At 44.3% G+C, this 27,393-nt stretch overlaps 2 protein-coding genes across 2 annotated transcripts; one reads left to right on the top strand and one right to left on the bottom strand.

Annotated features, from left to right (window-relative positions):
• Positions 1 to 590: 590 nt before the first annotated feature.
• LOC123954941 (ATPase PAAT-like) lies at positions 591 to 16,019 on the bottom strand. The gene is made up of 6 exons (XM_046026347.1): positions 15,313 to 16,019; positions 14,470 to 14,673; positions 13,248 to 13,320; positions 10,433 to 10,639; positions 7,149 to 7,603; positions 591 to 1,781 (listed from the first exon to the last, which is right to left on the bottom strand). Exons 1-6 carry the CDS (start codon positions 15,474 to 15,476, stop codon positions 1,547 to 1,549), a joined length of 1,338 nt encoding a protein of 445 aa, XP_045882303.1. The 5' UTR covers positions 15,477 to 16,019; the 3' UTR covers positions 591 to 1,546.
• Positions 16,020 to 25,505: 9,486 nt separating this feature from the next.
• FAM24B (family with sequence similarity 24 member B) lies at positions 25,506 to 26,921 on the top strand. The gene is made up of 2 exons (XM_046026612.1): positions 25,506 to 25,764; positions 26,732 to 26,921. Exons 1-2 carry the CDS (start codon positions 25,673 to 25,675, stop codon positions 26,919 to 26,921), a joined length of 282 nt encoding a protein of 93 aa, XP_045882568.1. The 5' UTR covers positions 25,506 to 25,672.
• Positions 26,922 to 27,393: the final 472 nt, after the last annotated feature.

The raw sequence follows: 27,393 nt of genomic DNA, 5'->3' as shown, positions 1-27,393 counted from the left end.
AAGGGGAACGAATTCTAAATAAGAAGATCCCACCCCACAGTTCCCACACGGGCACGAGGAACAGGAGGGACGGACGTGGAAGGCGAGGGGTCTTGGGTTCCAGATCCACCTTCCCCCCCACCCCTGACTCTACAGAATCCTTGGCAAAGCAGTTCAGTCCTGAGCCCTGCTTCTTTGGGACAGCGACGAGATCCTGGATGCTGTAGTTGACAAGGGTGGTGAGGACGGGAGCTGTTAGGGTTTGAGAGGTTTCGATGAGGACAGATGTTTTCCTACTTTGTAAACTGTGAGGCTAATGTGAGTCATGGGGCACTCTTCTGGGTGAGACACATTTCTTCTGAAGAATAAAGGAAACCTGATGCTATTGTGATACATGCTGTGAATGTCCCTTGTTGGAAAAGACTAGAAAATGTGAGATGCAAATCCTCGAGTGACTGTGGGTCACAGCCTGTACTGCTGTGCTACGGAAACATGAATAAAGTATCGAAATGAGCCCTTATTGTAAAGAATAAATTCACCAAAACATTATGTTAGTGTGAAATGCCTCGCTTGCATAAAAATAAAGTATTTTAAGCAAAGATTCATTGAAAATAAAGCATTTCCATTACTTAAGACAAGCAGTTTCCAAAGCAGATATGTTTATTTTTAAGTGCAAATACCTCACTCTTCAACACATACATGACAGTTCTAATTCCCGAAAATGACATCTGCTGGAGAGAAGCACGATCCTCTAACGGCCACGCCTCAACCCTTCCGTGCGCAAGCGCAGTGCGTCTCAGTTTCAACACCCCAGAGGAGAGCTCTGGGAGGCACCCACTGCTGCTCAGAAAAGTCGGGGTTCCTTATACTTTGTGTTTACTGAGCTAAAACAAGAGGCATTCTCCCATTTTACATCAAACACTAGATCTAAGATAATAATCCCAACAAGGAATAGGACAGATCTGATTTTAACTTTCCAACTTCCTGCTACAGTGAACTGAGACACATAGGAGCAGCCACAGGAGGGGTATGTGTCTCTGCACGTCATCAACACTGCCGTCTTACTTCACTCTCGGAATTAAACACTACAAATATAGTGATCCGAGTGAGAGGATTTTAAGTCTTAAGTATCCAATTTTCCATGAAAAATCAATTTGAAGAAGAAAAATTACCCAATACTTTAAGCATTTATCATACTCCTAAGACTACAATATAAACCCCTTTATAAATAAAAATGTACTTTATCAAACACGTTATACAACAGGGACTCATGTATGGCCTTAAAAACCTTTAACATTTTTAAACACTTAACCCAGAAATATACATAAATTTCTGTTAAAAGTAAACAATATTGCGAACAAAAATAGCGGATGACCCTATCAGGTTAATCCTCGTGCACAGCCCTGGACGGACAGTAACAAGTACATTAAAATGAACACTGAGGTCGCTCCATGTACGTAAGATGATGCCCCCAAATGACATTAAATCCTTGCCTTGAACTCTGGGGGTTTAGGCTTTGCCACAAATACGTAATAAACATCTGTAATGCATCCTACGGGTCGAGCACTTATCTCTCTCCATTGGAAAGTCTTTCTCCAGAGTCACACTGTGTCAGGGCCATCCCGGGGGGTGGGGAGGAGGGATTCTGCAGCAGGCCCATCAACACAGCCATCTTCCTGTCCACGTGCTCCTGAAGTCGATGTATTCGCTGATCGATATAATCCACAAGCTTCTTTTCCAGCAGTTCCATATTTTTAGTAAGAATCTTTTCCAAGTAGGAGCACACAGGTTGCTCTTCCATTCTAAAAATAAATTAAAAAACCAGTGTAACAATTATCCCTGATATCCTAATAGAAACAAGCGAACTATACAAAACACGAGCCCCCAAAGTACGATATGGAACTCTGTCTCCGCAACACTGCCGTCTGGGTACGAGGTGTCTCTTGTGCCAAAATCCACCTACAACAGGCAACCACAGCCCTGAGTGCCCAAAGCGTGCCGTATCTCTGGTTCTTTCCACTTTTCAGCACACAAGTGAAATGAGGGCATGACAACGACAAGATGGAATGTCCCCCCTCACAGAACAAGTCTCTATAAGGGTCTTGGATTTTGAGCCCCAAATCAAAACTGATCTGCCTCAATGTTTCTTAAGGTCTCCACATGTCTTCCAAGAACTTCCCCAAGCAACCCCACAATTTCAAGGTTTGTTTCTTGTCACCCGCACAACCTAAGCACTGGAAGGTTCTCTTCTAACCTAATATGAAAACATGTAAAAACGAATGTAACTGGAATGGGCAGATAGAAATAAAAATACTTAGAAGGGGAGCCTGGGTGGCTCAGTCTGTTAAGTGTCTGACCTCAGCTGGAGTCATGAGCTCAGGGTGCCTGCTCCAGAGGGGTGGTGTGTGGGGGAAGGGGGAGTCTGGCTCTCCTCTGCCCCTCTCCCATTCATGAGGTCTCAAATGAATAAATAAAATCTTAAAAAAAAAACAACAACAGTAAAAGCACTCCAGTTTCTCAGGCTCACAATCAATGCACACCAGGGCAGTGAATCTCAGGCCGTGGCTCACAACACCCCGTGGACCCGTGACTTGTTCAGCTTCCATGAAATAGCAAGCGTTCTCACATGATGACCAAGATGATGTCTGAACTCTTCACCCTCGGATCCTCAGGAACATACGCTGACATTTCCCAGAGGCTACACGAGGTGTGATGTCACTGCTCGGGGGAGCAACAGAAGCTGTGGTCGTGTGTTCTTTGTGTCTTAGACAGTCTGAGGGCAGTCAATTTAGTGTCTAAATATTGTCTTCAGCATGAACCTATTTGTTCTCAGCACTTCTGTGCTCTCACCGGCTACTGACACCACTTGCTGGAGGGCAACACAGATGAGAACGGAGCAGATGCTAACATTGATTCTACATGTCACCTAACACCATTCTGAGTTGTTCGTTAGAAAATACCTTTTTCATAAAAATTGTTACTAACATAATGGGTTTGTTATTTTTAAACAAATGAATCCTTTCATATACTCTATATAAATAAAGCTTTTTTACAGTCCTCAATTATTTTTCAGTGCCAAGACCAAAAAGTTTGAGAACCCCACTCTAGAATTTATGAGCGGTTTTAAAAACTTATTTTTTTTTCAAGTAACTCCAGCTTCACAGGAAGTTGTAAAGATACGAGAGTTCCCCAGTACCCTTCCCCCAATGGTCCCAATGGTTACATCTCACCCAGCTCTGGAGAATACAAAAGCAGAAAACGGATGTTGGGACAGTGAGCGCGGGTACCGTCCTCCCACACGTACACACGTTCACATCACAACTGAGATCACAACTATTCCTTCACTACAAACATATCCCCATTGTCACAGCCACTCCCTGACGCCCTCTAGTCCTGATGCCTGCAACCACCAACACGGTCTCCATCTCTACAATTCTATTTTGGGAACGTCACACAAATGCGGTCCTGACGCCTGCAACCACCAACACGGTCTCCATCTCTACAACTCTATTTTGGGAAGTCACACAAATGCGATCTTGGTGTGTGACCCTCTGAGATTCTCCTGTCACTCAGCATAGAATGTCCTCGGGAGCCATCCAAGTTGCTGCGTGTGTCAATGGTCTGTTACTTTTTACTGATTAGCATCCTGTGATATGGATATGCCACAGTTTGTTTAACTGTTCTTCTAGTTTAAGACATTTTAGTTGCTTCCAGTTTTGGACCGTTACGTAGAAATAAAGCTGTTAGAAGAACTGGGCATAGTTTCTTGTGTCGACATAAGTTTTCATTTCTCTGGGATAAATGCTTAGAAGTAGGATTGCTGGACCACACGGTTAATGTAATGTTTAGTTTTCACGAAACTGCCAACGTATTTTTAGGGTGGCTGTAGCATTCTATACCTCCACCAGCAACGTAGAAGAGATCCAGTTTCTCCATATCTGCATCAGCATTTGGTATTACCATTTTAAAAAATTTCAGCCTTGGAATAACTGTGAAGTAGTACCTTGTGGTTTTAAAATGCATTTTCCTAGTAGCCACAAAGTCAATGATGATCATCTTTTCATGTGTTACCCTTTCTAGTAAAATGTCTGTTGCCCATCTTCTGATTGAAATTTTTTCTGAATTCTCACAGGTATTTAAGTATGGGTTGTTTGTTAAACTTGAAATTGCAAATATTTTCTCTCAGCCTGTAATCTGTATTTTAGTCCTTGTAGCAGAGTCTTTTACAGGCAGAAGTTTTAAATTTGATAGAATCCAATATATCACCATTTCCATTACTGTGATTCTGGTGTCATCAAAGTACTTTTCCTAGTCTTAGGTCCCCACAATGTTTCCTACATATTACAAAAGTTGTTTTTTTTTTAAAGATTTTATTTATTTCACTGAGAGAGAGATCACAAGTAGGCAGAGAGCCAGGCAGAGAGAGAGGGAAGCAGGCTCCCTGCTGAGCAGAGCCAGATGCGGGGCTTGATCCCAGGACCCTGAGATCATGCCCTGAGCCGAAGGCAGAGGCTTAACACACTGAGCCACCCAGGCGCCCCAACATATTACAAAAGTTTTAAAACTTTATGTTTTAAGTGCTTGATCCATTTTGAGGTATGTTTAGGTCATAGTTGTCACAGTTCATTTTTTTTTTGCTCTTTGGATATTCCACTGCTGGAGCATAGCAATGTGTTAAACAAAAGACTACCCTTTCCCCACTGACTTGCTGTTGCACCTTTGTCAAAAACCAGTCGGCCATACTTGTTTGGGGTTATTTCCATGTGCTCTATTCTGTTGATCTGTGTCTCTGTCCCTCTCCCAATACCATGGTCTTAAATCCTGTAGCTATGTAATAATATGTTTTGAAATGAAATAATGATCTCTCTCACTACTCTTCTTTTTCAAAATTGTTTCAGCTATTCTAGTTCCTTTTTCTTTCCATTTCCACTTTATAGAATAATCTTGATAGAATAATTTATAAAAGATGTTTTGAATTTTGGAGGGAATAGCAGTAAACCTATGGATTAATTTTGGGAAAATGGATAGTTACTATATTGAATCTTCAAATTAATGAATGTTATGTCTCTCCATTTATTCTGGCCTTCTCTGATTTCTTTCCTCATCATCTTGTAATTTTCAGTCTATGGACCCTATCTGTGTCTTGTTAAACTTTTATGTTTTTGTAATTTTTTTATGGATCCACATATTTTACATGTATTTTTATGTATCTTACTCTCTTTGGAGCAATCTGACTTTGTTTGCAGGGCATTCTGGCTTCATAAAATGAGCTGAGAAGTCTTTCCTCCTCTTCTTTTCTGCGAAGTGTTTACCAATTGGTGTTCTGTAAAGGTTTGGTAGAATTCTCCAGTGGAATTGCTTGGGCCTAGATATTTATTTTATGTCAGCTTGCAAATTATGAATTCAGAACTGTTAATGGTTACAGTACTCTTTTTTGCTTATTTTATTTTAGTTGAATTTGGTATTGTGTGGCTTTTGAAGAATTCTTTTCTTCCAAATTGTTAAAATTATGAGCGTAAAGTTGTTTGCAATATTCCCTTTTTAAAATGGACTTAGGATGTGTAGGGACATCTCCAGTTATATTCCTTATATTGGTGAGTTGTGTCTTCTCTCTGTTCATCCTTGCCACGCCTGCTAGCCAATCTTACTAAAAGTTTATCAATTTCATTGAATTTCTTCACAGATTTTCTTTATTGTTTCCTTGTTTTTAATTTTGTTGATTTCCACTCTTCATCATTTCCTTCTTTCTGCTTGATTTGGATTTATTTTGCTAGGCTTCTAAGTGACAAATTCAATTTCTTTAATGGTTATATAGGACTATTTCATCTTTGTTGCATTGTAGCTTTGCATTACTGAGCTCACCCCTTTTCTAATGTATTAGTGCCATAAATACCCACTCAACACTTGTTTACTAGCTGCCTCCCACAGTTTGATCTACTGTATTTTCATTCGTTTTCAAGTATTTTTAATGTTTCTATTGGGATTTCCTTTTTGAACCACAGATTTAGGAATGTGTTGTTAAGTTTCCAAATGTCTGGAAATTTGTTGTTATTGTGTTTGTTACTGGTTTCTAGTTGGATTCATTTATGATCACAGAATATACTTTGTGTGATCTCAGTGCTTGGTTAGGTACTTTATCACTTATCATCTATCCTTGTGACTCTTCCACTGGTACTAGAAAAACATATGTATTCTGTTATTCTTGGTGGCACCTTATAAATGTTAATTAGGTCCTGATGGCTGGGATGGAATTGTTTAGTTCCAAACCAGTCATCTTCAGATGAAAACTCTAGGTTACAAGCGATTAAACTGTGACAAAGTAGGTACACCAAAATGATGACCTGAGTTAGAATTCACTAGAATTCAGGAATTCTAGTCTAATAGATTATTTTGGCAAACTACATGTATGTAAAGCATAGGGAACATACTAAATTCTTAACCATCTCTTACTCAAACAGGTGCTGTTAAAGCATGATATTATAAGATTAGGAGATAAGATCCTACCTATATAAATAATTACGATCTTAATACAGTTTTGGTTATTCCAAAACTAGCCCAGGCCAAACATGATCTACAAAGAAATTCTGTTATAATGACATGCTTGACATATGCAGCTGAAGAACATTACAAACATAAATAAAAACAATGTAAAGCTAGGGCGCCTGGGTGGTTCAGTATATTAAGCGTCTGCCTTCAGCTCAGGTCATCGTCCAGGGTCCTGGGATCAAGCCCCACATTGGGCTCTGTGCTCAGCAGGGAAACTGCTTCTCCCTCTCCCTCTGCCACTCTCCCTGCTTGTGTTCCCTGTCAAATAAATAAAATCTTTCAAAACAAAACAAAAAAGTAAAGCTTATGAGTCCACAACTCCTTTCCACTCATAAAAATAACTTTCTACTCCAACGTCTACCTGATGGTCATTAAGTGGTCCACAAAATTCCTGGGAAGTGCCCCAAACCTTCACTTTTAGGTACCTCTTTCAAAGCAACCAATTCTATTCTGCATAATGGTTATTCCCTGTGAGTGAGTTCATGGTAAAATGTATTAAGCTCCTAAAATTATCTCTGAAAACAGATTGTTAGACAGTATACATTGAGACAAGGCTGTTTCCCTTCAGTTGATTCTCATACCTACCTAATCTAAAGCACGTTTGTCTCAAAATAAATACTTACGCAACACCAACAACGCCTTCCCCTGCCTTAGTGATGCCTTCCTGCCACTTGGCGCTATGTCCCACGTGGAGATGGTTAACCTGACTACATAAATTCTGGAGAAAAGGCAGCAATTCAGAGTTAGGTATATTTGAGGTGTCACTTGCTTTCTTCGGCAGGAAAGAGGAAACTGCATTTCTGAGGTCATTGTCGAGAAGAGAATGGTTCGGTGGCACAACGTTATAGTCCTTGAGGCGTGTAGTGTTTCCTCCACCTGGCGGCTGTGGACTTTTATCGACGCAAGCGTTTAAGTCTTCCGTCAGGGTTCCAGACGTCAGTCCGGTTCTGAAAGGGAAAGGCGTGGAGGGGGACTTGTCGGAGGCTCCTGAAGCAGCTGAGGACTGCAGGTCCGCCACTCGTCTGTAGCCAGTATTTCCCAAAACTGCCTGAAGCTGCTCTCCCACTCGAACACAGTTCTAAGCAAGGGAAAGAAATACACGTTACTCTCGGTAGTGGTGACGACTAACTTTTGGGGTGACCTTGCCTGTGAGTCAGGCAAGGTGCATTCTTTCTCTGATCCTCTGAACAGCCACACGAAGTAGGCTACAAGTACTACCCGATCTTAAGCTGAAGAGACCACAGCTGAGGTGAAACCAAGGCTAAAGGTAACCCGCTACGGGGACGCAGCTGGTAAGTGGCAGAATTGGGACAGGAACCCAGACCACTGAACTTCAGAGTCAAGGCTTTTAGTGATTTCACTGCAATTTTCCCTAAAGGAAATATTAAATATTAGCATGCTTGGTAAAACTGCATTAGCATTAATGTCTCACTACAAAGGCCTCCTTGATTTATGGCAATAAAATATAACACTCACAACTGAGGCACAATAATTGAGAATTTTCAGAAACACCATTCACCAACTTTCCACATGGTAAATTACTCAGTTGTACTTAGGCATATCTTTTGCAATGAGTTTTTCATGGAGGCTACATAGATAGGCCCTTTAAAAGCAGATGTACTTTGGGTACATTTGTTGACACTTCCAATGGCCAAAATGAGCTACTTTTTGGCTGTGTTTCTTTCAGAATTTCCAGGACAGTAAGAGTTCTCATGCAGTATTACTCCCTGAGAAGATTCTGGTTAACCTTGAAGAGAAGGCTGTAATATCACTCTGTTATGCTCTTCAGTTTTTCCACAGGAGAAAAGCAAAACAACCTCGAGCTTAACTAAGTGTTAACTAGGTGTATAAGGCTCTATCTAAAATCAAAATAATGGACCTATACTGTGGATTTTCTAAAAAACATCTGAAGTCATCTCTACAGCCAGTGTGGGGCTCAAACTCAGAACTCTGCAATCCACAGTCACCGTTGCACGGACTGCGCCCGCCAGGTCTCCAGAACTGCAGTACGGAACCCTATCGGGATGTGTCATCCCACAGCTCCTGCTCTTCGTAGTTTGTGCGAGGGGCACCTGGCTGTCAGTCAGTTCAACGCCTGACTCTCGATTCCGGCTCGGTCTCAGTCTCAGGGTTGTGAATTCAGACCCCGTGCTGGGCTCCAGGCTGGGTGTGGAGCCTACTTAAAAATAAATAAATACATGAACAATAGTTTGTGAGAGACAGATTGAAAAGTATTATTCAAGATTAGCGAAGGAAATGCAGTTCATACATTTCTCTAGATATTTGAAAAAAATATTTCTGGACTGAGCTAAACCAACATGCATTCACTCAGTATTTGCCAGGAATCAACTCTACTAAACACCTGTTTCAAGCACTGGAAAAAGAACATGGCAATGAACAACATGGATTAAAATTCTGACCTCGTGCGGCCTAACATGCTAAGAGCATAGGGACAGACTGAAGAAATGAAGGATAGGAAAGAAGAAAGGAAGGAAAAAAATATCCCGTAGATGGAGGTGTGATAAATACTTTGGGGAAAAATAAAGCAGAAAAGGTGAATAGTGAGGACAAAGGAAATGTGTGTGTGTGCGTGCGTGTGTGTACGGGGGCTCTGTAATGTTAAGTCCCCACAGAAATTCTTTCACTGAACTGTACTTTGGAGGAATGCTGTTTATGGGGAAGTTTATTTTATTATTATTTTAAAAACATACTTTTTAAAAAAAAGATTTTATTTATTTATCAGAGAGAGAGAGAATGCACAAGCAGGCAGAGGCAGAGAGAGAAGCAGGCTCCCTGCTGAGCAAGGAGCCCGATGCGGGACTCAGTTCCAGGACCCTGGGATCATGACCTGAGCCGAAGGCAGAGGCCCAACTGACTGAGCCACCCAGGTGTCCCTAAAAACATACTTTTAAAAAAGATTTATTTGCTTTAGAGAGAGAGTGTGTGTGTGTGTGCACTCAAGAGCAGGAAGGGGACAGAGTTAAGAATCTCAAGCGGATTCTCCACTAAGCCTGGAGCCCAAAGAGGTGTTCGATCCCATGACTCTGAGATCAGGACCTGAGCTGAGACCAAGGGTTGGATGCTTAACCCACTGAGTCACCCAGGTGCCCCTCTTTTTAAAATCTTCAATCTGTTTCTTCACAGAATCTTTGCACTGAAAGACGTATTCTCAAACCACAGCATGCTTTTATAAAGTTAAACCTAGCATACTTATTTAAAAAACTGATCCCTGGATCCCAGTCAAAAATGTGGCTGGGATATCCATTTTGTAAAAACTGGAAAGAATTCGGATACAGGTATTCTGTGGATCATACTTTAAAAACATCCTAAACTTTTTGTTTTTAAAGAATTTATTTATCTGACAGAGAGAGACCCAGAGAGAGAGTGAGCACAAACAAGGGGAGTGAGAGAGGGGGAAGCAGGCTTCCCGCTGAGCAGGGAGCTGGATATGGGCCTCGATCCCAGGACCCCAGGATCACGACCTGAGCTGAAGGCAGACGCCTAATGACTGAGCCACCCAGGCGCCCTAAACTCTTTTAAAACAGCTTAACTGTCACAAGTTTGACAAATTCTTCCATTATTCCCAATATGCCTTTTCACAACCATCTTCTAATTTTCTCTTTATCTCTAAGCTTCTTGAGAAAAACCTTCTAAAGTGCTGAAAACAGTGCCTTATTCACTTAATAAGTATCTGCTGAATGAACGAATGAGTAAATTCACAGAAAATTGTGAAGATCTGTAGTAAGATATTTTGTAGAAGAAGTCTGCAAAATGCTATTTTGCATCCCAAAAGCAAATAAAGGTAGCAGTCAAATCAACAGTAAAAGTTCAAAGAAAAAACTTTCAAGTCGATACATGTCATTTTGAAATCGTTAACGGTACCTGGACGGAATCCATGTCCACCTACCTGCTGCTGAAATTTAACCATATTCATCAACTGCTGAGCACCGGGTGACAACTTGGACCCCATGGCCTCCATGAGAGTTTGGACCCTCTGCAGGTCTATCCTTGATCCTAGAGCAGGAGAGCTTGTTGAAGAATTTGCTGAAACCCGCCTCAATTGTACCACAATTTTACTGATGAACACACGCTGCTTTTCACCAAAGGAGAGCAACTATCATAAAGCAAGAGTTCCAGAAAATAAATGATATTAAAAACAATCAGCATTTATTGTCACTTCTTGTTATTGCTTAAGATTGAAGCATTTGAGAATCAAAAAATTAACTGTAAATACATTTTCATTTTTAACTTTTCTCTAGCATAGTCATGGTCAGAAAAAAAATCCAAGTTATCATGAGGCTCAGAAGTATTTAAATAAAAAAGTCTTTTTAAACTAACAAACTACACATAAAATAGCAAATGGGGGTAAGGAACATAAAATAACATTTACTCACTCAGTTTAAGGAACTGAAAATAAACTGTACCAATCTGAGACCTTAACATACTGCAAGTTGCAGTGTAAATATAAATATTTAATGAAAATAGGGCTGTGTAGAGCCCATGCTAAGTGTTTAGTAAAATATTAATTATCAGTCATTTAGAAGTTAAAACTGTAAAGGAATGTCAAGATGATCTTATACAGCTTGATTGTTTACTTATTAAAAAAACAAGTTCAAGGGTGATTTTCTAACTCGTCAAAGGACACCAAGTAGGAAAGGCGGAGCTTTGAACCTAGTTCTTCCAGCTTTCACCCCAGTTGCTTTCCCAATGCTTTATGCTGCCTCATTTTGTCCACGTTTCTGAACCAAAAGACACTTCCTGTGTGATATGGACAACAAAGTAGCAAAGCGGAAAGGGCACAGGATTTAGAATCAGACAGACCTGCATACAATGATGACTCTGCAATGTATGGCCCACGTGACGTGGGGCAAATGCCAAAACTTGAGTGAGGAGCAACATGAGGGAGAGTGAGAGCTGTGTTCCACATGGCTGTTCTGAGGATTACTTGCTAAAATTTACAGTATCGACAACTGACTCAGGGCTCAAACCGACAACTGACTCAGGGCTCAAAGGTACGCACCAGTAGCTCTCACTTTTATTTTAACTTTCCCATAGCCCTACTCCAGAAGTCTTCATAAGACCCCCCTAAATGAAACAAGACTTGGCGCTCCCATGTACTTCCATAGAATCGTCACAAAACATTCACCTTCACAGTCACCTAATCCCATATATCACACAGAGACACAGGTGGATACAGATCCAGGACCTAAAAACTCAGCGTGGTACCAAACAGGACTGTCATCAACAGTTAAGTAATCATCTCACTAGGTTTATACATCTACATGCTAACCTCCTATGATCCCTTTCCTGCTTTTTAATTCCCAAGCATTTCTACTAACTACAGCACATACTGAATCTACATATTCTCTGCCTTGCTCCCTAAAGTATTAGCAATGTGAGGGCTTTGTTCCAATTTATTTTATCACTGCTAATTCCTAAATGCTTAGTACAGGATCTGGGAGCGAATGGAACTCTAATATTTGTTGAATGAATGAATCACTTCATTTAAATGACTTTAGATACTACTAGTATTCACTACCTAAAACATCATCTTGGAATTATCAGTTCTGTGGCCTTCTCTAAGTAGTAACAAGCTCAGAGATAAAATATTTAGAGATGACAATAATCCAAGGATTTATTGTCTTCAGCCTCCTAAAATAAACCTCAAGGTAGGTCCAAGTAGGTGAAGAAACTTGCTCAAGGCTTTCCTGCTAGTTAGGAACAAAGCACACTTAAATCAGGGCTTACAATGTCCAGTTCGGGATTCTTTCCCTAGATTCTGATGACACCATTAAAGTTCGCTTTAATAGTAACAATTAATTAATTAGTTAATTAATATTTAACAATAGTTGTCACGCTGAGGACACCATTCCCAAGTCCTTTAACGATGTGGTGCCTTTGCCTGAAACTTCTCTGTGTTCTTTTTGGGGTATTTTGGGACAAAACCTGCTTGTGGTTTTCACCTAAGTTTTATAAAAGAATAAACAGGCTTTAATCTCAGTTTTCATGGCAAAAAGTACAGTACTACTCTAAGAATAACAGTATACATCCTGGCATTGCCACAGCTAGTAAATGTTAAAATTTTAAAAGGAGAATGTAGACAATTTCTTAGAGAATTTCTTCTTACATGTTTTCTAAATATTTCTCAGCTAAAATCAGGGACCACGTGTGTCATGCCCGCACGACAAACAGCAAAGGGAAAAGAAAGGGGAAAAAGAGGGAGAGTCCCGGGGGAAAGGGAATGCGAAGAACACGCGAGGGACACCAGGCCGATTGACGCAAGTGACAAAGTTCTTTATTAAGCACATACTCTTATAATCTGTTTCATAAGTGATTACCATAGCATATTTCTGTTTCATAAGTGATTACCACAGCATTTTTGCGCAAAGATGAGACATGTCTCATGTACAGGATGTGTCAGTCATAATTATAGAAAATGCAGCTGCAGGGTAGACCGCAAGGTCCACTTTTGGAATGACAGCAGAACATGGGAGAATAATCTTAAGGCAAACAACAGGGCCTTAACGAGCCCAGGGGATTAGCCATGAGTGCCCTCCGACCGAGGACCAGGGAGCCTTTGCTACCACCTGCTCAACTTGCTCTAGGAGAGCCGCTCACAACACACGTGGGACATACAGCATTACGACCACCAGAAAGTTAAGTTTATGTACTACAAAAACAACTGCAGTTTTCAAGTTAGTTATAATTCAATGATTGCTTACCTTTATTTTACAAGCATGTGTGGAGGACTCCAATTTTAGGTATTTTTTGTACAAAATAATCTTTTCATCTTCACTGAAAATAAAAAAAAATTTCTTAAAACTTCCATATATTATCAATTTTAATAGTTAGGTTTAAAAATGAAGGCAAGGACAATACATAAATCCTGACACTCAGTTTTCCTGGGGAGACATAAAGAACTGTGGATTCATACTGAATTGCACTGGGTAAAAAGACTACATCTGTCACTTACTACCTATATAAGATAGTTAAATTGGATAACAAACGTATAATCATGTAGCATAGAGTGTATTTTAAGATTTATTTATCCAAGAGAGAAAGACAGAGAAAAAATGAACACACGTGTGGTAGGGAGGGGCAGAGTCTTAAGCTGACTCCAGGCTGAGCACAGAGCCAGATGAGGGGCTGAATCTCCGCACCCTGAGATCAAGGCCTGAGCTAAACCAAGAGCCGGTGGGTCAATGGACTATGGCACTCAGGCGCCCCCAAGAGCCTATTTTAAAGCTCAACAAACATATCCATTATTTCCAACATACACGGTATATAAAAGTTCATATTTTGGGTTCTATTAAAGAAAGACAAGGACAGAATCTTAAGAATTCAGGGGAAAAAGTCCGGGGTGCCTGGGTGGCCCGGTCAGCTAAGTGTTGGACGCCTGATTTCTGCTCCAGTCATGATCTCAGGGTAGTGAGAGCCAGTTGTCTGGGCCCCACACAGCGCCTGCTTAACATTCTCTCTCTTCCTCTGCCACTCCCCCCAACCCCCTGAAAAAGAATTCAGAAAAAAAAAAAAAAAAAAAATCGGAAATATAAAACCAGGTTAAATGTGGTGGTATGGCCCAGTCTGGGGATTCTGCATTATTCCTCATGGGCTTCCTCCGAGAAAATGTGTTCAAAGTTCCAGACTGACTGACTAATTATTGGAAAACAGATTCCTCTGAGTTAAGAAGACAGATAAGAAACACTTCCCAGAACATCAGCTCTAATCAAGGTCTTCCACGAACTAGTATGACTCTCCACGCAGTCACCCGCCTCCGCCAGCTGGAAACCTCCGCACTCACCACCATGCACGCGCGGACTCGGACTCTCCCAAAGCCCCGTACAGGGGAAACCTCCACTCCTCCGGCGTGGCTGCAGCTGCTCTCGGCCCGCGCCAGGCCACCCGCAAACAGCACAGAAGCTCGGAGAGACCCCGCTCACACACCTGTCCCCCGCGTCGCCGCAGACGCCCTTGCCCCGGCTGGTGCCGCAGTACTCGTCTCCCAGGTACACCTCCATGTTCCTGGCCGAACTCAGAAGGCCGACAGACACGACCTCCTCACCCGCGCTGGGCTCGCAGCTCAGGTAGAGGAAGCAGGGCTTCTCCCCCGGGCCGCTCGGGCCGCTCTTCAAAACCACCAGGTCTTGGCTGAAAAGAAAACCGTCCCGCACGCTCCTCAGTCTGCCCGTCCGAACCCCGCTCGCGACCCTGTGGCCGGGCCGCGGGTCGTCGTGACCCGCGTCGTCTCCACGGAGGGCCCCGCACCTTCCCAAGCACCGCCCGACGCTCGGCACAGATTCCCCAGGAAACGGGCCCTCGGGACAGCAGGGCTTGGCGGCCCACTGCGACCTCGACCGCCGCCGCCACCCCCCGCACTCACTTCTCCCGGACAACGTCCCTGGGCGCCTGCGGTGCGCACCAGAGCGGGAAGCGGGAGACAGCGAGAGGCACCGCCTATCTTCTCCAGCAGGAAGCCGACGGGGCTCTCGACAGCCACTCGTGCTAACGCCGACGCGGCTGGACGCGAGGCCTCGGCCGGTGCTTTTGCGCGGGGAGGGGAGGCGGGGACCGGTTCCGACCCCGCGGAGGTGCGGGTCCCGGGCCGCCAGCCCCGCGCCCGGCACTCACGTCCCCGGTCCCCGCTCCCCGCCCAGACCGGCCGCCGGCTCCGCTCCCGGATCCCGGGCCCACACCCTCTCCCCGCACGGTCCCCGCCTGCCCTCCCGGCCCCCCGAGGAGCGCCACCGTCCCGCAGCGGCGGCCCCAGTCCCCGCCGGCCCGGCGCACCCCGCGGCAGGCGGTGTCAGCGATTCCTCCCAGTCAAAGTCCCGGGCGCCGAGGTCAGCCCGGGTGAGGCGGAGGCTGTGGGTCAGGGCTCCGCGGGCCGCATCCCAGGAAGAGGACAGGATCGGGCGGAGGGTCAATCCCGCGTCCTCGGCCCGGGTCTCCATTCTGCCGCCGCCAGCCCAGGCCGAGTCCGGAACCTCTCTTCCAGGGCTTGCGTTTCCGCCAGGACCGAGGGGAGGCGAAGAAGGAGAGCGACTTCCGGCTCGGCTGGCTTCAAACCTAAGCCCCGCCGCTTCTCGCCCAGTGGGGAAAAAAACCAGGTGCCGGAGACACGCATGCGCACGCCGGGCGGCTTTGGCAACGCGCTTCCAAACTTGCGCGGTGGAAGAACTCGAAGTCGGAGCATGCGCCGCGACGGCTCCCGGGCCTAGGGCTGGAAGTGTGCGCAGGCGCGACGCGGGCGCGCGGGAACTGGACGGTTTTTGCACGTGGGCCCGCGGACAGAGCAGGCTGGCGCTGTGGACGACGGTTGAGGGTCCGCCCTTGGGGGGGTCAGTCCAATGAGGAGAGTCGGTGGTCAGGTAGGAGAGGTGCGGTCGCCGCACGCGCCGCGGAGTACTTGCTGCAGACCGTCCGCCTGTCTGCGGTGGAGGCCGCAGCCTTCCCGCCCACAGCAGCGGAGCGGGCGGCGGGTGGGTGGCTGCGGGCAGCAGACGGATAACAGAATGAAAGGGGAACAGGATTTCATTTTTTTGAAAATAAAACCTTACTGTGTTAATGTAGGTCTTTCTTAAAAGCTACGTGGTGTCTTGCAAAGTTGGGGGATCAGGAGTTACTTACACAATACCTGTTTCATTGTTTTTTTAATCCGTGGAGTGGTGTTAGAAAAATTGGAATGTAGTTTTTTGTAAGTAATCTGTTATCCAGACTGTGTATTAGATGGATTCACCAAGTTTGAAAGAAAAACCCCAACAAAGGATCAGATCTGTAGACTATTCAGGAAGTTAGAATAGTTAGAAGTCCTTGATTGTACGTATCCTGGTTTTGTTTTCAGAGATTAGTACTGCAGACTTATTTTAAGTTGCCTACGGTAGTGGGTTTCTTTTTTTTCCCCCTCCTCTGTATGTCCTGCCCCTATGGTCATAACTTAGACCCATGTTTATGTATTGGACAGTCTCCAGAGGAAAATACTTTTTTTTTTTTTTTTTTCAGAAGTACCAACCTGCAAGTTAATGAACAAGATGAATACTGTGAACTGGGTGTTGACTTCCTTACACAAAGCTGAAAGCCACCATTTAGAAAACTTGACTGCTATAGTCTTTCGCTTTCTTTCATCCCCATATATCCAGTAAATCACCCCAAGTCTTGAGATATATATATTATATATGTTATATATAATTATATACAACTATATGTATAAATTATATATATACACACACACACACATATGTGTGTGTGTGTGTATATATATATATAATTTTTTAAGGCAAAATTTCCTTTTTCCATCTCTGCCTCTTCTGTTTCCAAGCACTAGCTTTCATTCAGATAGTTTCAGGAGTTTCTTCACTGGTCATTAGTTCCCATTTTCATCTTTTCATTCTGTGCACTGTCCTCCGATTTTCCTGCTCCTGAGCCACCATCGTCTTTGCCCAGTAGCGCAGTGTATAAAGCCTCTGGTACTTTTGCCTACATGCCAGGGTCCTCTACCTTTGCATGAGCTTTCCTCTCGACCTACAAAATCTTGTCTTTTGCATAGCAGGGAAAACCCTTTATTAATGAAAACTAAGTATAGAACTTTGTTGTGTTACAGAATCAATTACTACAGTTAGAATTTTCAGGTACTATTAATTCCCTGCGTTTCAGGACTTTATAAAATTCTCACATTTGTGTTCCCTACTATTTGAGTGATTATTGAGATTAGGAATTATTATTATTATTATTATTATTATTTTTAAAGATTTTATTTATTTATTTGACATAGAGAGATCACAAGTAGGCAGAGAGGCAGGCAGAGAGAGAGAGAGAAGCAGGCTCCCTGCCAAGAAGAGAGCCCGATGTGGGACTCGATCCCAGGACCCCGAGATCATGACCTGAGCCGAAGGCAGTGGCTTAACCCACTGAGCCACCCAGGTGCCCTTATTATTATTATTTTTAAAGATTTTATTTATTTGACAGATCACAAGTAGGCAGAGAGGCAGGCAGAGCGAGGAGGAAGCAGGCTCCCTGACGAGCAGAGAGCCCGATGTGGGGCTCGATCCCAGGACCCTGAGATCATGACCTGAGCCGAAGGCAGAGGCTTTAACCCACTGAACCATCCCAGGCGCCCCGAGTTTGGAATTATTTTATACCTGGTGGATGTGTTCAGAATAGGTTTGTTCAATGGAATTGATAAGGAAAGCAGTATGGGTTCCAAACTGTATTATAATGTTAAGAGGAGCAGAAAAAGGAGAAATCAGTAAATTCAATCTTATATCTAATATCTTGTATCAGAGTAGTTGTGGTAGTGCAGAGGTTACTGTGATTTTTTTTTTAAGATTTTATTTATTTATTTGACAGAAAGATCACAAGTAGGCAGAGAGGCAGGCAGAGAGAGAGAGAGGGAAGCAGGCTCCCCGCCGAGCAGAGAGCCCCATGCGGGACTCGATCCCAGGACCCTGAGATCATGACCTGAGCTGAAGGCAGCGGCTTAACCCACTGAGCCACCCAGGTGCCCCGAGGTTACTGTGATTTTAATGTACTAAATTATTCTTATCATGAATTGAAAATGTTTCTTCTTGTTTTTTTTTTTTCTTTTTTCACTTTAAATAAAGAATAGAACGTGTTTTTGAGAACTTCCCACCAGTATCATAATATAAGTTTTGGGTTTGCCTGTTTTAAAGAGCAATTTATTGTCAATCTAGAATTTACACCGTGAATCATGATTGATGGTAGATTGTAACACCATCAATACCATGTGTAGTACACAGACGCTTTTGGTCTAGGATCATTTATGTGCTCGTATGTTGAATACATCAAAGAGCTTTTGTTTATGTGGGTTTATATTACTAATTTAAAGAAAAATCAACATGTGTGGCTTCAGCTCTGACATGAAGAGAGTTTGGAATTTATCACAACCATCTTTACAACAACAAAAAAGCTGAACAAACTGAAAGTCAATGACTTTTTAAAAATCCACCAGATAATTGATGTCACAGGGCAAACACCACTCTGACAATTGGAGAGGTGGGTGAATGCAGAAAATCCCGATGGGGATCCGCTTACCGGGAACAGAACCCTCTGGAGGCAGTAACTGGGAGGGACACTTAAATGGTCATTGATGAATTGCTGGAGTCTGAGTGTGGACCGGCTTGAGAGAAGGATACTCCTGGGAGCCCACTTTTCGGAGGCCCCATACTTGTATGGGTTTTACTTCCAGTAATCCCACCAGATTTACACAGCGAAGATGGAGAAGAATCTCCTCATGCTCTTTGTGGGGGTGGGGGGGGGGGGCGTCATTTTGAAATACAGTCCACAGTATTCTCCTTAACAAAGGTGTACTCTTGGGAACTCCAGTCTTTTTTGTGAACAAGGAGTGGGGGGGGGGGTCAGTTAGATTGCTTCAGCCTTCCTGTCACATGTAAGGGGAGGGAGAGGCTGGAAACAAAGACAAACACTTTTGAAGATGACAGGCTAGCGACTCGGCTTTAGTTTTAAGATTACAGAGTGCTTTCCTTCCGCAGTGCCTTACCACCACATCAACGGGGCTCCGGTATAAAACCAGATTACAATGAACAGACTAGGATGCAGACTATTTTACAAGGAGTTTCTAGGGAAAGCAAAAGACAATAGGGGGGACAAAAGCAAGAAAACTAGAGGAAATTGAGGCCTCTGGCACCTACAGTTATTGCAGACATTAAACATAGCCTAACTCCTAACCAGATTAACGTGAAATTCCACACGAAGAACGTGATTACCTTGGTTCTTATGCATATCTCCATTAGCAGTATGTCTGGCTTTCAACAAAACCCTGCAGTGCATGCTAACAGGCAAGAAAAATTTATGCCAAAGAGATAAAGCAAGCGTTAGAACCAGTTTTAATGTATGACGCAGATTTTGGAATTTTCAGGGCATTTAACATAACTACCATGTACATATTCTGTACTAGACTGTAGTAGCCTGTATTGATAGAATAGGATTTCAATTTGGAAGGTCCTCCCTCTTTAAGGCAAAACTAGGCTCTTCTCACGACAGTTGCCAGGACCGCAATAAAGCCCTCAGCTGAGCGGGAGTCAGAAGGTAAATATGAAAATCCCAGGAGCAGAGCAGGAGCGGTGGAAGAGGCACAGAGATGGAACTTGGGTCAAGTGAGGGGGGCTCACAGCGCTCCTCCCAGTAGCCTGGGATCTGGGCTGCTTTCTGCCACTAGATACGCAGTTTACAGGTAGGAGGGTATTTGCAGCCACCTGCCCCCTGGTGTTAGACATAGGATGGGCACTTGGCAAAATAAGAGATCTGGGGGAAAGTCCTTGTGTACGTGAATTACTAAGAATTTGCTACAGGGAAAATGCCCCTGAAATCTGGATCACACCACAAAGTTCAGCTCATGGATTCTGTACACAACTGTTGCCTCCTCTCTGCTATGGAACACCGGGCCCCTTCCATCACTCTCACTAAGTTTGCTAATCACTACATGTGAATTGCCAATGAACACTTAGGATGAAAATATTATGAATGACCAGGCCCTTCCCTAAATGAAATGCAGCTGGATTTCTTTGCATATCTTTCTGCTGAGAGCCAAAATCAAAGCCTCTGTGTAATAGAGTTAGTGGGCACTGGGAATGGGGAACACCACTTCATTTCAGAGGGTTGTAGAAAGGTTGATGGGGGTGAAAGGGCACTGGACCTGGGAGGAGGGGGCTGGAGGAGTAGGTCACAGAACCAGGCCTTAGTTCCTGCCCTGTAATGACTTGCTACGTGACCCTAGGGAATCACTTCTGCTCTCTGACCATCTGTTTCTTCATCTGTCAAAGTCTTAGTCCTTGCATTGTCTTCTGGCCATCAGCAGTGAAACTCAAAGATATTGCTAAAACATGTTGGGGGTAACAAGATGAGTAGCTTAATGTTGTGGATTTAAACGAGATGAACAAAATATTCTTATCAGTAAATGAAGTAATAATACTCTTGGTTTACTGTTATGTCTGATGTTTTAAAAATTTTATTTATTTGAGAGAGAGGGTGAATGAGAACACAAGTGGGGGGAAGGGCAGAGGCAGAGGGAGAGGGAGGAGCAGATTCCCTGCTGAGTAGGGAGTCCGATGTGGGACTGGATCCCAAGGCCTTGGGATCATGCCCTGAGCTGAAGGCAGACTCTTTACTAAGCCACCCAGGCACTGCTGTTATGTCTGAATTTATTGTTCTGTCTGAATTTAGAGACTTGGATCAAGGAAGTTTTTGTCAGATTGACAAGATTCATATTTGGGTCGTAGCCCATGAAATGTGTCAGCATCTAATGGGTGCTAGGCCCTCTGTTTGATGTTGGGGATCCAGAGTTTCTGCCTCATGAAACTCACCTTGAAAAAAATTGTATAGACTCATTGGACACAGAAGTCAGGTAACTACAAGAATAAAAGGAAATCGAGAAATGAAGCGGTCATCTTTGTAGGGAAGGACTACATAACCTGTCTTCTTTAATCATGACTAAGCTCATTCAAGGCCATGTCCCTCAGAATAGATGCTGCTTTGATGGAGGGCATATAAAAGGAAGTTGGAAAAATAAACCTTTTTGAGTGAAGTAAAAAGTAGGAAAAAACCCCACAGTTAATTCAACTCCAGAGTGTTGGCTTCAGTGAGGGTGAGCGTAATAGGTTCCTGTAGTCAAGACAAGTATCTGTTCAGAGTTAGAACAAGTACCAGAGATCCTTATGGCAAATGAAGTTCACATTCTTAGAGTGGCACAAGCAAATGGCATAGATACAGAGGAAAAGCAGCAGTTAGCACGGGGGACAGATGGGACTCCGTGAAGATTTTACAGAGGAGTTGGCACTGAGTGAAGCCTTGCAGGATTAGCATTACAGCAGACAGAGGAGGAGAGGGGCCGAGAGAACATAAAAATACAGGGGGAAATGCAGTCGGAGATGAAGCTGGAAAGATAAATTATGTTGGCATCCTTGACAGCCCAGCCTAGGATGACACACGAGGTGCCTAGGACACAAAATTTAAGGAGGCATCCACTCTGAGGCTCGGACAAGTACAGGGTCGGCATGGTGGCTATGGTCAAGTAGAGGATTGATTTCAGAATCTCCCACATGAGGGACTTCTGCTTCTGGGAAGATGGAGTAGATGTACTTTGTGTTATGCTTTCTACCAAGTGCAGCTAAAAATCCTGGACATTATATAGAAAACAAATGCAGGACCCTGATAGGTGAAGGGAAGAAAACAGACAGGCTAGGAAACTTCAAATCCAAGGAACATGGCGGTGAACTCCTTGGGTTTTGTTTTGTCTCATATTTCCAGACTTGGCGATGAAGAAGCCAGCGACCTGGAAACACCAATGGGTGCAGACAGAAAAGCTCCCGAGAAAGTCTTGCTGTCTCCAGCCAAAGGACCAAGGAAAAGGGAGCCTCACAAGCCAGGGAACCTGTATTCCAGTCAGATATCCCAGAAAAAACTGTGGCTCCACCCACAGCCCATCCTTTCCCCCAGCCAAGACTAAGTGGAGAGCCTAGACTTTCACTCTCACCAGGCTGTAAAGAGTTGTCCCAAATCGCCCCTTCCTGCCTGAGTAGGATCAGAGAAGACTGGGTGATAACACCCCCACCTCCCCAGTCAGTGGAGATCCTGGGAAGTCTAAGCTTACACCTCGACCCAGTGGTAATGCTGCACAATTCACCTAACTGCTGGGGATGGGATCCTCCAGCTAGATGGAGACGGCCAATCAGTGGGGCGTGCATATATTTACTGAGGTGAGTTGCAATCCCATTGGCCACCTGTGTGTGGGCTGGGCTCTACCACCTCTATAAAGGCTGGTCTGTGAGGCTGTGGGGGGGGGCGGGTAGCAGGAGGAGTTAGAGTAGCCCTTAGAGTAGCCCTTAGAGTAGCCGTTAGGGAAGTGGTAGGAGTGGTAATGTCGGGGTTGTGGAGAGTGACAGCGCCCTTTTCATCATCGGGAGCGTGGGGAGTGTCATTGCTGGGAGCCTCGCCCGCCGCGAGCGGCCCTGCCACCCTGAGCAGCGGCGCTGTCACGAGTCCGGGGAGCGGCCTTGTTGGCAGAGGCCTCGTCGTGAGCGGCCTCGTCAGGAGCGGCCTTGTCCCAGGGAACGGCCTGTGGTACAGTGAGGGTGAGGCAGGGAGCCTCCAGGAGGGACCCCAGGGCAAGGAGGCGGCGACCCCCAGCAAGGCTCGGGCACCTACCGGTCAGTTTGATTTCTGATGCATGGCGCGAAATAAAGCTTTGCTTGATTTTCACTTTGTGTCAGTCTCGTTCCTTTGATCACGGACCCTAACAGTATCAGGAGGCTTACTGGAAACCGAGGACTTTTGCCATCTCCCAGCAGCAACAGGGTCACCTCTGCTGTGGTATCAGTGGAGACCAATCTCCCATGGGAGATTTTTCTGGTCTTCACTATAAGAACCTCATCGAGCTCCTTGAGGTAAAATTCATGAAAGTGGCTCTCCCCCGACTAGACCAACCAGGCCGCCAAGAATTGTTTTCTCTCATGCTGGTCCTCCTTCAGCCTCCAGCAATTTATCACTTACCAGTTAGGTGTTCCTACCAGTTGCTGGCTCCGGCGGTGGCTTCTGCTCCTGAGAAGCTGTGATTCTCCGTACTCACCCGTCTCTTCCCTTTCATGGGACCTGTTTGCTCTGTGACGTCAGTTCTCTGGTAGACCTAGAAAGACATGGTGATTATCAACCTGGTTCAGCTTTTTTCTTGTTTTGAGGGTGGCAACTCCCAAGCTCTCTATGTATTGTAGTGGAACTGAATTTCTGTGTTCATTTCTTTAGGGTAAATACCCAGTAGTGCAATTGCTGGGTCATAGGGTAGCTCTATTTTAAACTTTTTGAGGAACCTCCATGCTATTTTCCAGAGTGGCTGCACCAGCTTGCATTTCCACCAACGGTGTAGAAGGATCCCCCTTTCTCCGCATCCTTGCCAACATCTATCATTTCCGGACTTGTTAATTTGAGCCATTCTGACTGGTGTGAGGTGATATCTCACTGTGGTTTGATTTGTATTTCCCTGATGTTGAGTGATGTTGAGCACTTTTTCATGTGTCTGTTGGCCATCTGGATGTCTTTGCAGAAATGTCTGTTCATGTCTTCTCCCCATTTCTTGATTGGATTCTTTGTTTTTTGGATGTTGAGTTTGGTAAGTTCTTTATAGATTTTGGATACTAGCCCTTTATCTGATATGTCATTTGTGAATATCTTCTCGCATTCTGTCAGTTGTCTTTTGGTTTTGTTGACTGTTTCCTTTGCTGTGCAAAAGCTTTTGGTCTTGTTGAAGTCCCAGTAGTTCATTTTTGCCCTTGCTTCCCTTGCCTTTGGCAATGTTTCTAGGAAGAAGTTGCTGTGGCTGAGGTCCAAGAGGTTGCTGCCTGTGTTCTCCTCAAGGATTTTGATGGATTCCTGTCTCACATTGAAGTCTCTCATCCATTTTGAGTCTATTTTTGTGTGTGGTGTAAGGAAATGGTCCAGTTTCATTCTTCTGGATGTGACTGTCCAGTTTTCCCAACACCATTTGTTGAAGAGACTGAAAAGGCAGTTTTTCTGTCAGATTTTTCATTGCTTTTATAGAGAAAAGAGATTTTCAGAATCTTATGCCACGAGTTTTGTTGCTGAGTCCCCTACTGTTTGTGACTTAACCCAGAGTTTAGCCAGAGCAACAAGGAGTAGCCCTTCATAGTTAAAATAATTTCCTCATTTAATTGGGTCAGCTTTGCTGGGTGTAAATACCTTAAAATAGTAGAAACCTGATTTATAACAGACATTCTATTCATGCTGCTTTTTGAAATCTTTGTCTTAGCCATAAAATCTGATAATATTCTGAAGTCAGTGGACCTATATCTGGTTAACCTGAGTCCGGTTAAATGACTACAGCTGTATATTATTCTATTGTGTTGCTACAACTTAAAGTCCAACCAGTCTTCATAGTTGAACTTTTAGATATATGAGTGTTTTTAGATATTAGCCTCCCCACATTACTGTTCTTTTATTTTATTGAAATCAGAGATTTGCTTTTGATTAACAGTCAGACCTTAAAAGGTTCTCTGAGGGAACAAAACTTGAAAAGGTGAGACAGAGTAAATAATGTAGAGTAGTATTGGGACACTCATATTAGTACTGGTCCTGAAATATATCTGAACATGGAATGGAATTCAGAACTCCATGAGAGGGAGTTGGTGTCCAGAGTGTTGATGTCACACAGCCTCTGGCCTGAAGGCACGGAAGTTGGAGCTGGACAGTGGCTGTCCACTCTGGTCACACTCTCACGGAGACGATGTCTCTCCAAGCAAGCTGTTCAGACTTAGACCTTAATCACTCCTAAGAGGGACAGTTAGAACTCTATCAAATTCAAAGTTTGAGGAATGCCTGATAAGATGTACCATTCCATAAAATTTATATTAATTATAATTTTTTTTTACTGCCGGCATTCATCGAGCATGCAAGAATTAGACGCTAGTAAGTATGTTTTGGCAGTGGATTGTTCTTCAACCCTTGCTCACTTTTACCCAGTTTCAGGGAGTGGGATTAAATGAATCGCTTATTCCAGAAAAACTGGATTTCCTGGGAGGATGAAGGAGGAAAATTGGTAGTTGTCAGTGGGAGAATAGAAGACTTTTCCTGAAACATGTATCATTTACAAAACGGATTTGTATATTCTCAGTGTTGTCGAACATAACATTTTAAAAAAGTCATCCCCATAACCATCCCCATAGGAGATTGTTAAGCCTGATGTAGAGGGAGGAGTTAATTCTGATTCTGAAAGTGACTATTTCAGGATGCCCAGGTATTTGGGAGTAAGACCATTTGTTTTAGTGAGACCTGTTTTGTTACTTACAGCAGCACGTTACTGCCTGCGAAAGGAAGAAAAAGATTCTCCTGCTTCTTTCTCTCTGGGTTGTGCATTTCAGTCTCATCTCATTCATAAATAAATCCTTTTCCCCCTCTCTGGGCCAGTTTATGGTCCTGTGCCTTCCTGGGAAGACTCATTTGTATTTTATACGGCGCAAGGATCTGTGGTTTGGGATTCAATTCGTTTTCCACTCGAGGAAGCTATTAAGGTGGCGCCATGGTGGATGGGGAGGGAAGCCACACTCATTGCTAGCCTGTACTTCTCTGCCTAGACAAAGCTAAGTCTTCTACAGTCAACACGATAATTATGTTCTGCATTGGTGGCGGTATCCTGGTGGCCATTCTTGTGCTGATGGGTGTTGTCATCTGTCTTTACTACAAAATAGCCGACGCGTTGAGGTGAGTGATGTGGGTAGGAGTGACAAATCCCCCCTCGAATAGGATACCTGGGGCTCCCGGCTTGAGCAAGGTCATTGCTTGCCCTGTGGTCCCACCCGGGGAGAGGTCAGGGACAGCAGGTGGGTTTGAAGAGGTAAAGCCGGGTGAGTATAGAATGTTGGTTTTTTCCCCTTCTGGCTTAGGGCTGTGAGCTCATGAGCAGAATGTTCTCGGCTGGGTGGCTCTGTGCTGCGTGGTTTCACTCCCTCTCACTGAGTGGCCCCTCAGCCGGCCTGCTCAGCACACTGGCTGGGCCCTCATCCGTGCCAGGAACCGCAGACTGTGGCGGAGGCTGGGAATGAGTCTGTACTTCAGAGTCCCTCAGAGGACAGACTGAACCGATCTCCTCTTCGCCTGGTTGGGGGAGCTCTCACGGTGTTCTGTCATTCACTGTGCTTAGCCTTGGGGACAGTGAAGTGGGCCTGTGGGACCATGGGGAGGCCGAGCTGCGTGAAGATCCTGGGGGACACCTGCCCAGGGCGTGTAGATGAGACAAGAGATAATGAACTTTGGGGGAGAGGAACCTTCCGATCTGGGAGAGGTGGGTCGTTAGAAGCGGTGCTGCTCCCATGCTCGGGCAGGTAAGCCTGTGAGCTAGAAGGAGAATCCCCGAACGCGGGGACAGCCCAGTGTGGCGCCTTCCCGGTCATGCTGTGCACTTGATGGGCCTGCAGCGATCAGCTGGGGGACCCTGGCTGGCAGTTCGCTCTCCCTCGTTTGCTGTGACCTGATTTTACATTTCTAGCAATCCTAGGAGAGGAAGGGATTAGATAGGAGCTTGGGACAGGGGCAGCGAGCTCTAGTTTCAGGCTGCTCTTATGATTTGATTGACCCTCGGCCTAAACTTCGCAGATACCCCTGATAACTGTGACCAGTGGACCGAGAAGAAAAATTCTAATCCCTTGCTTTGTGTATGTCTTTTCCCAAGACCTCCAAAGGCACCCCTTTGTTTGGCCTTAAAGAGTAATCCAGCCCTGCTCACTCAGGACAAGGTTGCTGCGGCTGCAGCCCTCACCGCTGGGTCCTATCCCAACCTGCAGTGCTGTGACGAATGTAACTTATATGCCGACTTTGATAACCTGCCACCGTGCTTCTGTGACGTAAACGAGGGACTCTGACTTGGGTGGGCACAAATATCTTCATGCGCAGAATTTCCTTTTTAGTAGAAGTGTTACTCAAGTCAAATTTTATGATGTTTATGTATTATAGAACATATTTGTGTACTTTTGAATAAATGCAATATTGAAAATAATCTTCTGCCTTCAGCGTTGATGTTAGTTTTAAATGTACTTACACATGTGTACCAGCCACTTTGGGACTTGGGGCACCCATCTTGCAATATTACAATATTGCAGTATGGGGAGAGAGTAGAAAAAGCACTCAGTCATCTCTAGCATCAGAAAAAAATATATATATATTGTTCTTAGAGCACTTCCAGTTTCAGACTCATCAAAAATTCCCAAGCTGCAATAGTTCGTTTGGCCCTTCTCCTTATGATGGCTTCATTCACTTGCCTCTCCTGCTCTGCTGTGGAAACTTAGGTTACACTGTCCTGAAGGAGAACTGTCATCTTAGGGCGAGAACAAGCAA

Source organism: Meles meles, chromosome 13, assembly GCF_922984935.1.
Source record: "Meles meles chromosome 13, mMelMel3.1 paternal haplotype, whole genome shotgun sequence".
NCBI classification, from domain to species: domain Eukaryota; kingdom Metazoa; phylum Chordata; class Mammalia; order Carnivora; family Mustelidae; genus Meles; species Meles meles.
Note: the sequence above shows the minus strand (reverse complement) of the source record. Positions and strands in the feature narration are given on the sequence as shown.